Source organism: Saimiri boliviensis, chromosome 4 (assembly GCF_048565385.1).
Source record: "Saimiri boliviensis isolate mSaiBol1 chromosome 4, mSaiBol1.pri, whole genome shotgun sequence".
Taxonomy (NCBI): Eukaryota; Metazoa; Chordata; class Mammalia; order Primates; family Cebidae; genus Saimiri; species Saimiri boliviensis.
In genome coordinates this window covers 78944906-78958508 of record NC_133452.1, presented here as the reverse complement: position 1 = coordinate 78958508, position 13603 = coordinate 78944906, and the positions used below count along the sequence as shown (strand labels likewise).

The following is a 13603-nucleotide window of genomic DNA, read 5'->3' as shown; positions in this document are numbered from 1 at the left end:
GGTCTTTGAATTTAGTATTTTTAAAAAAGGAAGAAAATGTAGTCAGTATGAAATGTCTGGGGGCAGATTTATTTCCTCTAGGCATTACCTGTAATGTGAGCCAAGTATTGGACAGTAGAGGTTTTGCCGGTCCCAGTCTCTCCCACCAGCAACACAGGCTCTCCTTTGCTGACACACACCGCAAGCTGTTCGATGAGAACAGAGGACGGCCGTGTGGCAGCAAAAGTGAACTTCTCCCTGGGAAGGAGAAAAAAAAGAGTTTAAAAACCATGCTGCAAGCTTTTCCTAGTTTTGCTGTGAGAAACCAGATTTTCCAGAGTCAACAAAAAAGAATGAGAAAACAGCTCAGAGTAATTGTCTTCATGCTATATCAGACAGTCTTCCAACACACAAAAATTACAGAATTCAGTCACTCTGCAAACACCGAATACTCACATATCTGATACTATGCTAGGCTCTGGAGATTAAAAAGACTAATAAGACAAGACTATCTGTACCAGTTATCTCATCTTGAGCAAATTACTTAATGTGTCTTAGCCTAGTTTCCTCACCTGTAAGATGTGGGTAACAACAGTACCTAGCTGAAATAGGGTAATAATCTTTCCCCAAACTCATGTCCACCCAGATCCTATGAATGTGACCTTATTTCAAAAAAGGGTCTTTGAAGAAAATTAATCAAATTAAGATAAGGTCACGCTGCATTCGAGTGGGTCTTAAAGCCAATGACTGGTGTCCTTATAAGAGGAAGATTTGGTGACAAAAAAATTCACACACAAGAAAGAAGGGCCATGTAACAACAGAGACAGCACTTGATGTGATACAACTACAAGCCAAGGAACACCAAAGACTGCTGGGAGCCAAAGAGATCAGGCACTGTGGCTCAGGCCTATAATCCCAGCACTTTGGGAGGTCAAAGCAGGTGGATCACCTGAGGTCAGGAGTTCAAGACCAGCTGGCCAACACAGAGAAATGCTGTCTCTACTAAAAATATAAAAATTAGCTGGGCACGGTGGCACATGCCTGTAATCACGGCTATTCACGAGGCTAAGGCCCGAGAATCCCTTGAACTAGGGAGACAGACGTTGCTGTGAACCAAGATCACGCCACTGTACTTCAGCCTGGGTAACAGAGTGAGACTCTGTCTCAAAAAAATTGAAAAAAAGAAAAAAGAAAAAAAACAGGAAGAGGCAAGAAAACATTCTCCCCTAGAGCCTTCAGAGGGAGGAGTATGACTTAACAGCCTCCAGGACTGTGAAAGAATAATGTCTATTGTTTAAAACCACCATGTTTATGGTAATTTGTTATGGCAGGCCTAGGACAGTAATACATTAATTCACAGAATTATTACCACTACATGAGAAAATATGTAAAGACTTAGTATAAAGTGAGACATGTAATAAGTATTAAGTGTTACCTCCAACTCAGAATCATTTTTGCTGTTGTTGGTTTTTTGTTGTTGTTGTTGTTTTGTTTTGAGACAGAGTTTCGCTCTTGTTGCCCAGGCTGGAGAGCAAAGCCGTGATCTCGGCTTACTGCAACCTCCACCTCCTGGGTTCAAGCAATTCTCCTGCCTCAGCCTCACAAGTAGCTGGGATTACAGGCATGTGCCACTACACCCAGCTAGATCTCAGAATCTTATATAATCCCAGCCTTCTAGGAATTTACAGACTAATGTCTGACTTCCAACTGAGGCTTACTTCACTAAATACACTGCAGTGAATAAAATCAATGATTCATCTTTGGTAGCGTCAAGTCTCTATAAACTTTCATTGCCCCTTTCACCTATTAATATCTAATTTCACAGAAAATACTTTGGGAAAACACCACTACTTCCCATGTAACATACTGCAGATATCACGGTTCAGACACGTGTTTTGCAAAAAGACAAGAGGCTGAGCTAGAATTCTGTCGTTTCTGGAATCCCCACAGATGGCAGCTTAGTTTAGAGCCCTACTTACCTCTGTATGTGAACAGCCTCACTTTGTTTCCGGAGAAGCCGCACTCGACCGACTTGCAAATCTAGCTCATTGATCACAATTTCTGGTTTATAAAGTTGACAAAAGAATTCAGCCTGTGGGAGAAAATATTTTATCTGAGTAAAAATCCATATACTTTTTGAACATTTCCTTATCTAGAGGCTTCTTTTGGCCCTCAAATTAGCCCTCTGCAAAGAACCATTCTCTAATTCCCAGACAGGTGCATGAGCTTTTCATCAAGAAACTTCTTTTTTCATTTTCCAAATTTCTAATACTATGTTTTTTAAAACACTGATGTTTCTTTGGTACTTTTCAAATAATCCCTATCTATACATGGAGTGAACACCCTGATATAACCCAGCAGAGAAAGTGAACAGTAAGTCTACATCTAAAAGGTAACATAATGTTGGAAATCATGGTACATATCTGACTACAGCCAAAAGAAAAAGAGCTGTGGCAGGTGCTCCTGGAATTCTACTCAGCAGCCATTCCTCTCTTGTCCAAAGAACACAGACTCTGTTCAGGTTTGGGGCAGGAGTAAAAGAAGTAAAGTAGTCTGGGAAAAGTGAGCTCTTCCCCAACAAAAGAAGATGAATATTGGTGGAATGAATATTCGTGGTGGTTTTATTACTTCCCGATGATTAACATATGTATTATTTACATCCCTTTCAGTAGGACGTTCTATGACCTCCAGCCAAAGCCATCCCAACTATTTCAGAAGCCTTATAAAAATCTCTACTACTGTAATTCCTGACATAAGATCTTTTAGCGTAATCGTTCATGTGAGAATACCAGGTGCCTGCCTCAAGACGAGCCAGGTATTTCTCCAGCCACCAATGCCACTGCTGAAAGGACCCCTCCTCCCAAAATACATATTTTGACATAAAACAAGAATGCCAAAATATTAACAATGTCAGCAATGGACCTAAGGTATTCATTGGTACTCCTCTTTTCAACGTTTTTGCTTGTTTTGGAGAAAGACTCTCGATCTGTCACCCAGGTTGGAGTGCAGTGGCACAATTTCAGCTCACTGCAACCTGTGCCTCCTGGGCTCAAGTGATTCTCCTGCCTCAGCCTCCCAAGTAGCTGGGATTACAAACATGTGCCACCACACCCTGCCTCGTATCAATCTTTTTTTTTTTGAGATGGAGTTTCACTCCGTGCCTAGGCTGGAGTGCAGTGATGGGATCTCAGCTCACTGCAACCTCCACCTCCCACATCCAAGCCATTCTCCTGCAGCCTCCCAAGCAGCTGGGATTACAGGCACTCACCATTAAGCCCAGCTAATTTTTGTATTTTTAGTAGAGACAGAGTTTCACCATGTTGGCTAGGCTGGTCTCAAACTCCTGACCTCAGGTAATCCACCCACCTTGGCCTCCCAAAGGGTTGGGATTACAGGCCTGAGCCACCATGCCCCACCTCTTATCAACTTTTTTTTTCTTTTTTGACATGGAGTCTGGCTCTGTCACCCAGGAGGGAGTGCAGTAGTGCAATCTCAGCGCACTGTAACCTCTGTCTCCTGGGTTCAAGCCATTCTCCTGCATCGGCCTCCCAAGTAGCTGGGATTACAGGCATGGGCCATCACACCTGGCTAATTTTTATTTTTTTAGCAGAGATGGGATTTCACCACCTTGACCAGGCTGGTCTCATACTCCCAACCTCAGGTAATGTGCCCGCCGCAGCCTCCCAAACTGCTGGGATTACAGGCATGAGCCAGCATGCTTGGCCTCTTGTCGACTTTTCTAATGAGGGAAAATAATAAAAATTATGGAAAAACTCTGAGCACTAAGTTATACACAAAGGTATTACTAAAACATAGTACTGTCCTGAGTCTATAAATTACAAAATAAAATAAATGCTAACCAAAACACTGAAGATGATGATACAGGACATGAGGAAGGTCCCTTTAAGAATGTGGAACATATGAAGAACTATTTAATTAGGGGATCTGGGAGTCTTACGCCCATGATAGGCAGCAATAAAAGCACCAACTTTTACGAAAGAAGCACTACTTCAAGAGCTGTTCCAACTAAGGACGAGAGACCGGCAAGCAAGCAAGCAAAAACCCCAGCCTCCTTTCAGCAGGGAAATAAAAACAGCACACATACCTTTTTTCTAGAAATGTTCAGTTTGCTTCCAATAACTTCTGCCATTTTCAGTTTGCTTGTATGCTCAGAAAGCATTGCTGTGAAACAGTCCAGAGCCTATTAAAGTAACCAAGGTAAATGCCAGATGATTTTCAAAATAATATATTAATCACAGAGCATCATTTTTCTGGCCACAAGAGGGAGAAACACAAAATCCAGCAGAAACATTTCTCTAAGAATGAAGGGAGTACAAAAAAGGTACCAACCCAGGACTCAGGACCTGACCATAATGGAAAGACAAGACACCAACAAATATAAAGAATTTATTATTGAAATATTGGCAACATTTTTAAAAAAGCAAACAACACAAACACCCCTAGCTTCAGGCAAGAGCAACTAGTATTGACAATTGGGTACATGGTTCAAGGAGAACTGACTCATACAGTGCTGAAGTAATATCAAAAGACTGCATTCTAGGTGTAAGCTAAACACTAGGTGTGTAATATCACATTGTCATTATCTTAACCTAGTACTCAATCTTGGCAACTACCAGTGAGCCAACCATGTATGTCTTATTTTGTAATGAAATACAAAATAACATCAAAAATGGATTGTACACCAAAGATGTTAAACTTGAATTTGTCAAGCATTTTTCTACTTTCTATTTACAGAAAATATGAGGAATAAAATAAGGTAAAGGACACCATGAGTGTGGAATTGAAACCAGCTTTGCAAAGATTATGACAATGACAGCAATATAACATGGCTGACTTCATCTTGCTTATAAGCCTCACAGGCTGGTTATCTTCACTCATTCCTAGGCATAGGCCAAGCTAACCATGGTAGGAATTTAATTTATAGTTTAACTTGGAAGCAAAGATGTTAACAGTCCCTAAAACTAACCCCCTCTTTTCCCTAATGAAAGACCACAAGATTAGGATCATGGGAGGGTCCTGAATTCTGCTACAATACAGGTGTAGTTTCTAAAATCCCTTACTGCTTAGGAGTCATGTGGCCAGAGGTCACAGGATTTGTGGCTTTCCCAACTGCTCCTACAGATAACATCACTATTGTAGAAACCAAAATTGGCCTTTCGAGATGATTTTCAGATTTTTGAATTCTGGCAACTAACTAACCCCACCTAACTCACTCACCACACCCAGAAGTAGACTCCATGTACAAGACCATTTTCCACACCCCTATGATTTCATCTCCAACCATTCAGTAGCACCAATTCCCTAGTCCCTTGCCCACCAAATTATCCATGAAAATCCTAGCTTCTGAGTTATCAGGGAGATTGATTTGAGTAATAACTCCATTTCCCATGTGGCTAGCCTAGCATTCATTAAACTCTCTTGAAGACTGATTCTGAATAACAATAAAACTCTGGTCTCCCGTATAGTGAGCTACACATGAATTACTCTTTATTACAATTCCCATCATGATAAATTGGTTGTCTAAGCAGCAACCTGATCATTTTTCTTTTCTTCCTTTTTAAAAGTATTTTAGGCCAGGTGTGCTGGCATATGTCTGTAATCCTAGCACTTCGGGAAGCCAAGATGGGTGGATCACCTGAGGTCAGGAGTTCATGACCAATCCGATTAACATGGCAAAATCCCATCTCTACTAAAAAAAAGCTGGGTGCGTGGTGGTGCATGCCTGTAATCCAAGCTACTTGGGAGGATGAGACAGGAGAATCGCTTGAAGCCAGCAGACAGAGGTTGCAGTGAGCCAAGATGGCACCACTGCACTTCAGCCTGGGCAACAAGAGCAAAACTGTCTCAAAAAAAAAAAAAGGTATTTCAGAATTTTGTCCGGACAGCTAAATAGGCCCCAAATACTGCAAGAGGCTTTTGTCTCAGTGGTAGAGTTAGTAGTTAATTTTCTTTCATCATCTTTTTTTTTTTTTTTAACAAGAAGAACCTAGTCCTTTTAGAATTAAAAATATATTTTAAAGCTGTAATTTTAAGTAAAGTCAGTTTACAAGATGCAAAAAGACCCAAATAATACACCTCCCAACAATTTAGTAATAAGTAGGAAAACTTATACCCAGAAATCTAAAGTTACAAACATCAATATTAAAAATACAGGATTGACTATTTTGAAACAATTGTCCCTAGGTATTCCTGGGGGATTGGTTCCAGGACTGCTCACAGAAACCAAAATCTGAAGATGCTCAAGTCCCTTACATAAAATGGCATAGAGTGCATGTCGGTATGTATAAAAATAAGTATAAGAAAAAAAATTTAAGGTGTAGTGTTTGCATATAACATATACACATCCTCTTTATTCACTTTAAATCATCTCTAGATAGTTATTACACTGTATCGTCCAGGGAGTAATAACAAAGAAAAAAGTCTGTACATGTTCAATACAATCATTTCTTTCCTGAAATATCTTATTTATGTATTTATTTCCTTTTTACTGTCTACCTTAAGGACAGAAATGGAATATTTCAGATCCAAGTTTGGTTGACTCCACAGATGAAGAGGCCACAGAAACGGAGGGCTAATGGCAGTCCCCAAAAGCAATCTTCTTCTGAACAAATTTGACTACAAATATTTTTGAGGAAAAAATACGTTCTCAATGTCCTTGGAGAAATCACAATCTAGGTCTAACAAAAATAAAGGTGGAGTCTTTAAATTAATTGTAATAAATTACAGTAGAGCTAGTATTTGATAAAGGTAGATTTTGATCTACATCAAGTAAGTGGGGAAATGAGTTGGACATAAACAATTTGCAGGGCCAGGCATGGTGGCTCACACCTGTAATCCCAGCACTTTGGAAGGCTGAGGCAGGCAGATCACCTGAGGTCAGGAGTTTGAGACCAGTTTGACTAACATGGTAAAATCCCATCTCTACTAAAAATACAAAAATTAGCTAGGCGTAATGGCGGGTGCCTGTAATCCCAGCGGCTCGGGAGGCTGAGGCAGGAGAATCACTTGAACCTAGGAGGTGGAGGTTGCAGTGAGCTGAGATCACACCATTGCAACTCCAGCCTAGGCAACAGAGTAAGACTCCATCTCAAAACAAACAAACAAACAAACAATTTGCCAGTGTTTCCTCAATAGTTCTCAAAAGAATCTACACTACTGATTGGAAATGGCTGGTCTCAAATTCAGTAGTAATATATTTTAGAGTACAAGAGAATAATTCCTCTGGTTACCATATTATAGTTTAAGAGTTACTTCTAAAAGAACATCCAACTCCTTCTGTTCTTATTCCACCTTTACCTCTATGATTTGGTCTTCTGTAATAATATCCACTAGAATGGTTAAGCCCTGTGCCCATGCATGCTCCTATCATAGATACTAACAATGGAGTTCCTATCATAGATACTAACAATGGACCCCAGATCCATTGGTCAGAAGAGTCCACCACCCTCATTGAAACTCATCCGGGACTTAATGCTTACAAAGAGGTTCAGTCAACCAACTCTACTGAGAAAAGTGGAGGGAGCAGACAGACACAAATTTATCAAACAGACTAAGAGATTTTATATAGGAATAAACATTGCTTTATTATTACCTGGGAGGTTTTTTTCATTTACTTTAATTTCCCTATCTTATCTGTTTTACTCTATCTCAAACTATACTTCTTCTGAAATTAGTAATAATTTGCTTCAAAAACCACAAAACAGCCGGGTGTGGTGGCTCAAGCCTGTAATCCCAGCACTTTGGGAGGCCGAGGCGGGTGGATCACGAGGTCAAGAGATCGAGACCATCCTGGTCAACATGGTGAAACCCCATCTCTACTAAAAATACAAAAAATTATTGGCCGGGCGCGGTGGCTCAAGCCTGTAATCCCAGCACTTTGGGAGGCCGAGGCAGGCGGATCACGAGGTCAAGAGATCGAGACCATCCTGGTCAACATGGTGAAACCCCGTCTCTACTAAAAATACAAAACATTAGCTGGTCATGGTGGCACGTGCCTGTAATCCCAGCTTCTCAGGAGGCTGAGGCAGGAGAATTACCTGAACCCAGGAGGCGGAGGTTGCGGTGAGCCGAGATCGCGCCATTGCACTCCAGCCTGGGTAACAAGAGCGAAACTCTGTCTCAAAAAAAAAAAAAAAAAAAAAAAAATTAGCTGGGCATGGTGGCACGTGCCTGTAATCCCAGCTACTCAGGAGGCTGAGGCAGGAGAATTGCCTGAACCCAGGAGGTGGAGGTTGCGGTGAGCCGAGATCGCGCCATTGCACTCCAGCCTGGGTAACAAGAGCGAAACTCTGTCTCAAAAAAAAAAAAAAAAATATATATATACAAAAAATTAGCTGGGCGTGGTGGCACGTGCCTGTAATCCCAGCTACTCAGGAGGCTGAGGCAGGAGAATTGCCTGAACCCAGGAGGCGGAGGTTGCGGTGAGCCGAGATCGCGCCATTGCACTCCAGCCTGGGTAACAAGAGTGAAACTCCGTCCCCCCTACAAAAAAAAAAAAAAAAAAAAAAAAAAAACCAACCACAAAACATGTATTACACCCAATTAGCTTTAATGCCACTTTAGATGAATTTTTAACTAGCTAAGAACAAGAAATCATACTAGGGAAAAAGAAAAAACTCTGATGGCAATCAAAAGACAGAACAGAAGTCAACAGCCTTACAGAGCAAAGAGAAAAAAGACTGGAAAACCAGATCTTACCTCTTGAAAAATATTTAATGATGCTGATGAAGATGAACTGTCAAAGCTATGGGCAATCCTATTACACCAATTCAGCAGATCCCTTTAAAAAAAAGAAAGAAAAGAAAAAATGAAGAAATAAAAGACCACAGGCTAAAAACATCAGAGGCATCAAAATTTGTTGACCCACTTAAATCTGGGCATACCTGACAGCTCTCTCCTTTCTTCTGACAATGAGAAGATAAAAGGTATTTTGGCAAAGAGTAAGGGTTCCCAATACTTCCATTCTTTGTATTTGTGTGTAAAATTTAAAAACAAAACAAAAACAGAGTTCCAAATCTTCATCCGTACCAGGAAGTAACCTATCAACTCATTTCTCTGCCATTCATGCCAGGCAAAGTAGCAGGAAACGAGAGGAGCAACCAAATCAGATCAGAATGAGGCGATGCCCAGGTCTAATTCTCCCTTCTCAAAGGGAAAGTCAACAACCACTGAGACAGAGAACAGCACGGAAGTCACACACCACAAAATCCAAGAAGACTTATTTAAGACTGCAAGTGTCAGAAAAGGGTATTCAGTGAAAGAACTATGTTAGGAGCCATTCCCAAGTTTGTCTTTAAAAGTTACTTTTTAAAGCTAAAAACATTACCCTGATCAAGCCTTCCTGGTCATTAATTATAAATTTGAAAAAGGGATCTGACACCATGAAACAACTGATAATTTCAAAACCTGACCATTTACTTCTAGCTGGTAAGAACTTTTAAAGAAAACGGTTTTTGTTTTTTTTTTTTTGAGATGGAGTTTCGCTCTTGCTACCCAGGCTGGAATGCAATGGCGCAATCTCAGTTCACCACAACCTCCGCCTCCTGGGTTCAGGCAATTCTCCTGCCTCAGTCTCCTGAAGAAAACAGTTTTTAAAATATTATTTTAAAAAACTGTTGGGCTGAGGGCAGTGGCTCACGCCTGCAATCTCAGCACTTTGGGAAGCCGAGGCAGGTGGATCACCTGAGGTCAGGAATCCAAGACCAGTCCGGCCAACATGGCGAAAACCCGTCTCTACAAAAAATACAAAAATTAGTCAGCCATGGTGGTGCACACCTGTACTTCCAGCTACTCAGGAGGCTAAGGCAGGCCTGAGAGGTGGAGGTTGCAGCAAGCTGACATCGTGCCACTCCACTTCAGCCTACGTGATAGAGCAAGACTCCGTTGCAAAAAAAAAAAATTTTTTGTTGTTGTTTAGTCCAATACCTTAGAGATAATTCTCTTCCCTCAAGGACTGGTCTTTTGTTTTCTCTGCTGGCTTCTGAAACTTCGTCAGGTGCCTGTTTACACCCTACAGAACTGTCACTCCAAGAGTGATGTTTTTCTCCAGTAAGTTGGATATAAATGTCAAGCAGGTGATCAGCCACTGCCAATAGGCTAGGATATCTGCTCTGAAGAACCTGACAGCGGGGGAAAAAAGAAAAAGAAAATTTAATATCAAGCACGCTAATTTTTAGAAACACACAAAACTGCTGCTGAAACTAGTCAGTCAAAAACTGGATTTCTCTATGAAATTTGTCCACCGGGAGCAGTGGCTCACACCTGTAATCCCAACACCTTGAGAAACCAAGGCAAGGGAATTGCTTGAATTCAGGAGTTTGAGACCAGCCAGGGCAACATGGCAAAACCTCGTCTCTATAAAAAAATACAAAAATAAGCTGGAAATGGCGGCATGTGCCTGTAGTCCCAGGTACTCAGGAGGCTGAGTAGGAAGGATCATCTGAGCCTGGGAGGTCAACACTGCAGTGAGCAGTGATCATGCCTGGGTGACAGAGCAAGACACTGTCTCAAAAAAAGTAAATAAAGGCCAGGCGCGGTGGCTCACGCCTGTAATACCAGCACTTTGGGAGGCCAAGGCAGGCAGACCATGAGGTCAAGAGATTGAGATCATCCTGGACAACACGGTGAAACCCCACCTCTACTAAAAATAGAAAAATTAGCCGGGCGTGGTGGTACATGCCTGTAGTCCCAGCTACTTGGGAGGCTGAGGCAGGAGAATTGCTTGAACCCAGAAGGCAGAGGTTGCAACGAGCCGAGAACGCACTGCTGCACTCCAGCCTGGTTACAGAGCAAGACTCAATCAATCAATCAATAGGCTGGGTGCAGTGGCTCATGCTGTAATCCCAGCACTTTGGGAGGGTGAGGCAGGCAGATCACCTGAGGTCATCCTGGACAACATGGTGAAACCCCATCTCTAATTAAAATACAAAAATTAGTTGGGTGTGGTGACTCGTGCCTGTAGTCCCAGCTATTCGTGAGGCCGAGGCAGGAGAATCACTTGCACCTGGGAGGCAGAGTTTGTAATGAGCCAAGACCACACAATTGCACTCCAGCCTGGGCGACAGAGTGAGACTCCATCTAAAAAAAATAAAATGAAATTAAAAATAAAATGAAATGTCATCTTTACCAAAAATAAGAACTTCTGCCTTACCCACTTCTGCTCCCACCCACCTATCCCACTCAAACACCAAGACTTTCTTCCTACCCAGAACTCAGTTATCTTGCAATCTCACCATTTATAATACAGTTTGAGGGGCAGAAGTCAGATGTTAAAAGGTTCTACAAGTAACCAAAATATATGCAACCAACTCCATGGAATTTATTCATTATAGAATTTTTAAATTACTATTTAATTTCAAACACAGCTCCGGTAAGGTTTGTTATGTAATTTCTCAATGAAAAGAATATAAAAGGAGCCGGGCCAGTGGCTGATACCTGTAGCATAAGCACTTTGGGAGACTGAGGTGGGAAGACTGCCTGAGTCAAAGAGTTCAAGACCAGCTTGGGCAACATGGTGAAAGCTCACCTCTATTTAAAAAAACAAACAAAAAAACTGCTGGGCAGGGTGGCACACACCTGTAGTCCCAGCTGCGTGGCAGGCTGAGGTGGGAAGATCACCTAAGCCTGGGAGGTTGAGGCTATGAGCTGAGCACCAATGCAGCACACCAGTGAACTCTAGCCTGGGTGACAGAGTAAGAGCCTCTCTCAAATAATAATAATAATAATAACGAAGAAGAAGAAAGAAGAAGAAGAAGAAGAGGAGGAGGAGATGGAGGAGGAGGAGGAAAAAATAATAATTAAATCTGTTAAGAGGAAGAGAAAAAATAAAATTTTAAAAGCAGACCATAATGAAAGAAGCTAATGTTAAATACTGATAAAAAGCAGTCAATCTCCTCTTTGACATACGATAATTATATAAATTTATGGGTAAGCAGTTGATCTTTAAAAAACAGACAGTCGGGCCGGGCATGGTGTCTCATGCCTGAAATCCCAGCACTTTGGGAGGCTGAGGTGAGCAGATAACCTCAGGTCGAAACCCTTAGCGAAGCATTTGCAATTCATACTTATTTTGAGACAAGGTCTTGCTCTGTCAACCAGACTGGAAATGCAGTGGCTCCATCATAGCTCATGTAATCTTGAACCTGGCAAATGATCTTCCACCTTTAGGCCCCTGAATAGGCTTCAGGCTCCAACATACTCTGCTAACTTTTTTTAAGTTTTGGTAAGAGTGAGATCTAACTGCGTTGCCCAGGCTTGTCATCTTCATTCGCTAGGTGTGGTCGTGGGCACCAGTAATCCCAGCTACTCAGAAGGCTGAGGCAGGAGTATTGCTTGAACCCAGGAGGAAACAGAGGTTACAGTGAGCTGGGATCATGCCACTGCACTCCAGTCTGGGTGACAAAGCAAGACTCCATCTCAAAAAAAAAAAAAAAAAAAAAGAACCAGCTTGAAAAGAACACTGGGATTCCAATTTGTATATGTAAGGACACATTTTGTATATATAATGCCTACGTATTTACAAAAGATAACTAAAGCCTTAACAGTGTCATCAAGTAGTAGATATTAATAGGTTTCATTTCTTCATACTGTTGCTTAACATATATTTGAGATGCAATAAAAATAAGGACATAGAAGAGAACAATGAAATCAAGAATTTAATGAATCTTTCAAATGTAGTATATACTTTTTGTGGGTACAGAGAAAATGATTATCAAATTAATCATATACTTAGACATAAAGGCTTACTTAACCTGACTTTTAGTAAGTCAGATTTTTTTAGGTATAATTTTCATACTCGAATATTCACTGTTTTAGATGTAAAGTTTTAACAAATATACTATAAAATCACATACTCAAAATCACAAACAAGATGTGAACTATTTCTATCATTCCTAAAACAAAAAGTTCCCTGTGCCCCTTTTGTAATAACCAAGCTCTTCCCCAAATCTCTGCCCCTGGGAATCATGCATCTGATTCCCATCTCTATGGTTTTGTCTTTCAAGCCTGTCTCATACACTGAATCATACAGGATGTAGCCTGTATTCTGGTTTCCTTAATTTATTAACAGTATCTTTTAAAGATTCACCTAGGCTGGGCACAGTGGCTCACTCCTGTAATCCCAGCACTCTGGGACGCCGAGGCAGGCTGATCACCTTAGGTAAGGAGTTCGAGACCGCCTGGACAACATGGTGAAACCCTGTCTCTACTAAAAATACAAAAAATTTCCATGAAGGGAGAAACATGCTTTAAAAAAAAAAAAAATACAGTTAGCCAGATGTGCTGGCAGGCACCTGTAATCCCAGCTACTCAGGAGGCTGAGGCATGAGAATAGCTTGAACCCAGGAGGCAGAGGTTGTAGCAAGCCGAGATTGCGCCATTGCACTCCAGCCTAGGCAACAAGAGCAAAACTCTGACTCAAAAAATTAAATAAATAAGGTTCACCTAAACAATACTGCATGTACCAATAGCTCATTCCTTTGTACTATTGAGCAGGCATTCCATGATATGAGCATGTGTTATAGTTATGATCCAGTAGGAAAAAAAAGCTAATTATGCTTGGAAAAATATGAAGTTTAACACTTTATTAAGGAGTCGAGGACTCAGC

The 13603-nt window shown here is 41.2% G+C and overlaps 1 protein-coding gene across 2 annotated transcripts in view; it reads right to left on the bottom strand.

Annotated features, from left to right (window-relative positions):
• MDN1 (midasin AAA ATPase 1) overlaps nt 1–13603 on the bottom strand; it is a 183287-nt gene that overhangs the window by 122427 nt on the left and 47257 nt on the right. For both annotated transcript variants that reach the window (XM_074397695.1, XM_074397696.1), the window contains exons 10-14: nt 9925–10118; nt 8698–8779; nt 4085–4180; nt 1959–2071; nt 89–237 (exon numbers count right to left, since the gene is read on the bottom strand). In XM_074397695.1, coding sequence (XP_074253796.1) covers nt 89–237; nt 1959–2071; nt 4085–4180; nt 8698–8779; nt 9925–10118 — 634 coding nt within the window. The remainder of the gene's footprint in view (nt 1–88; nt 238–1958; nt 2072–4084; nt 4181–8697; nt 8780–9924; nt 10119–13603) is intronic.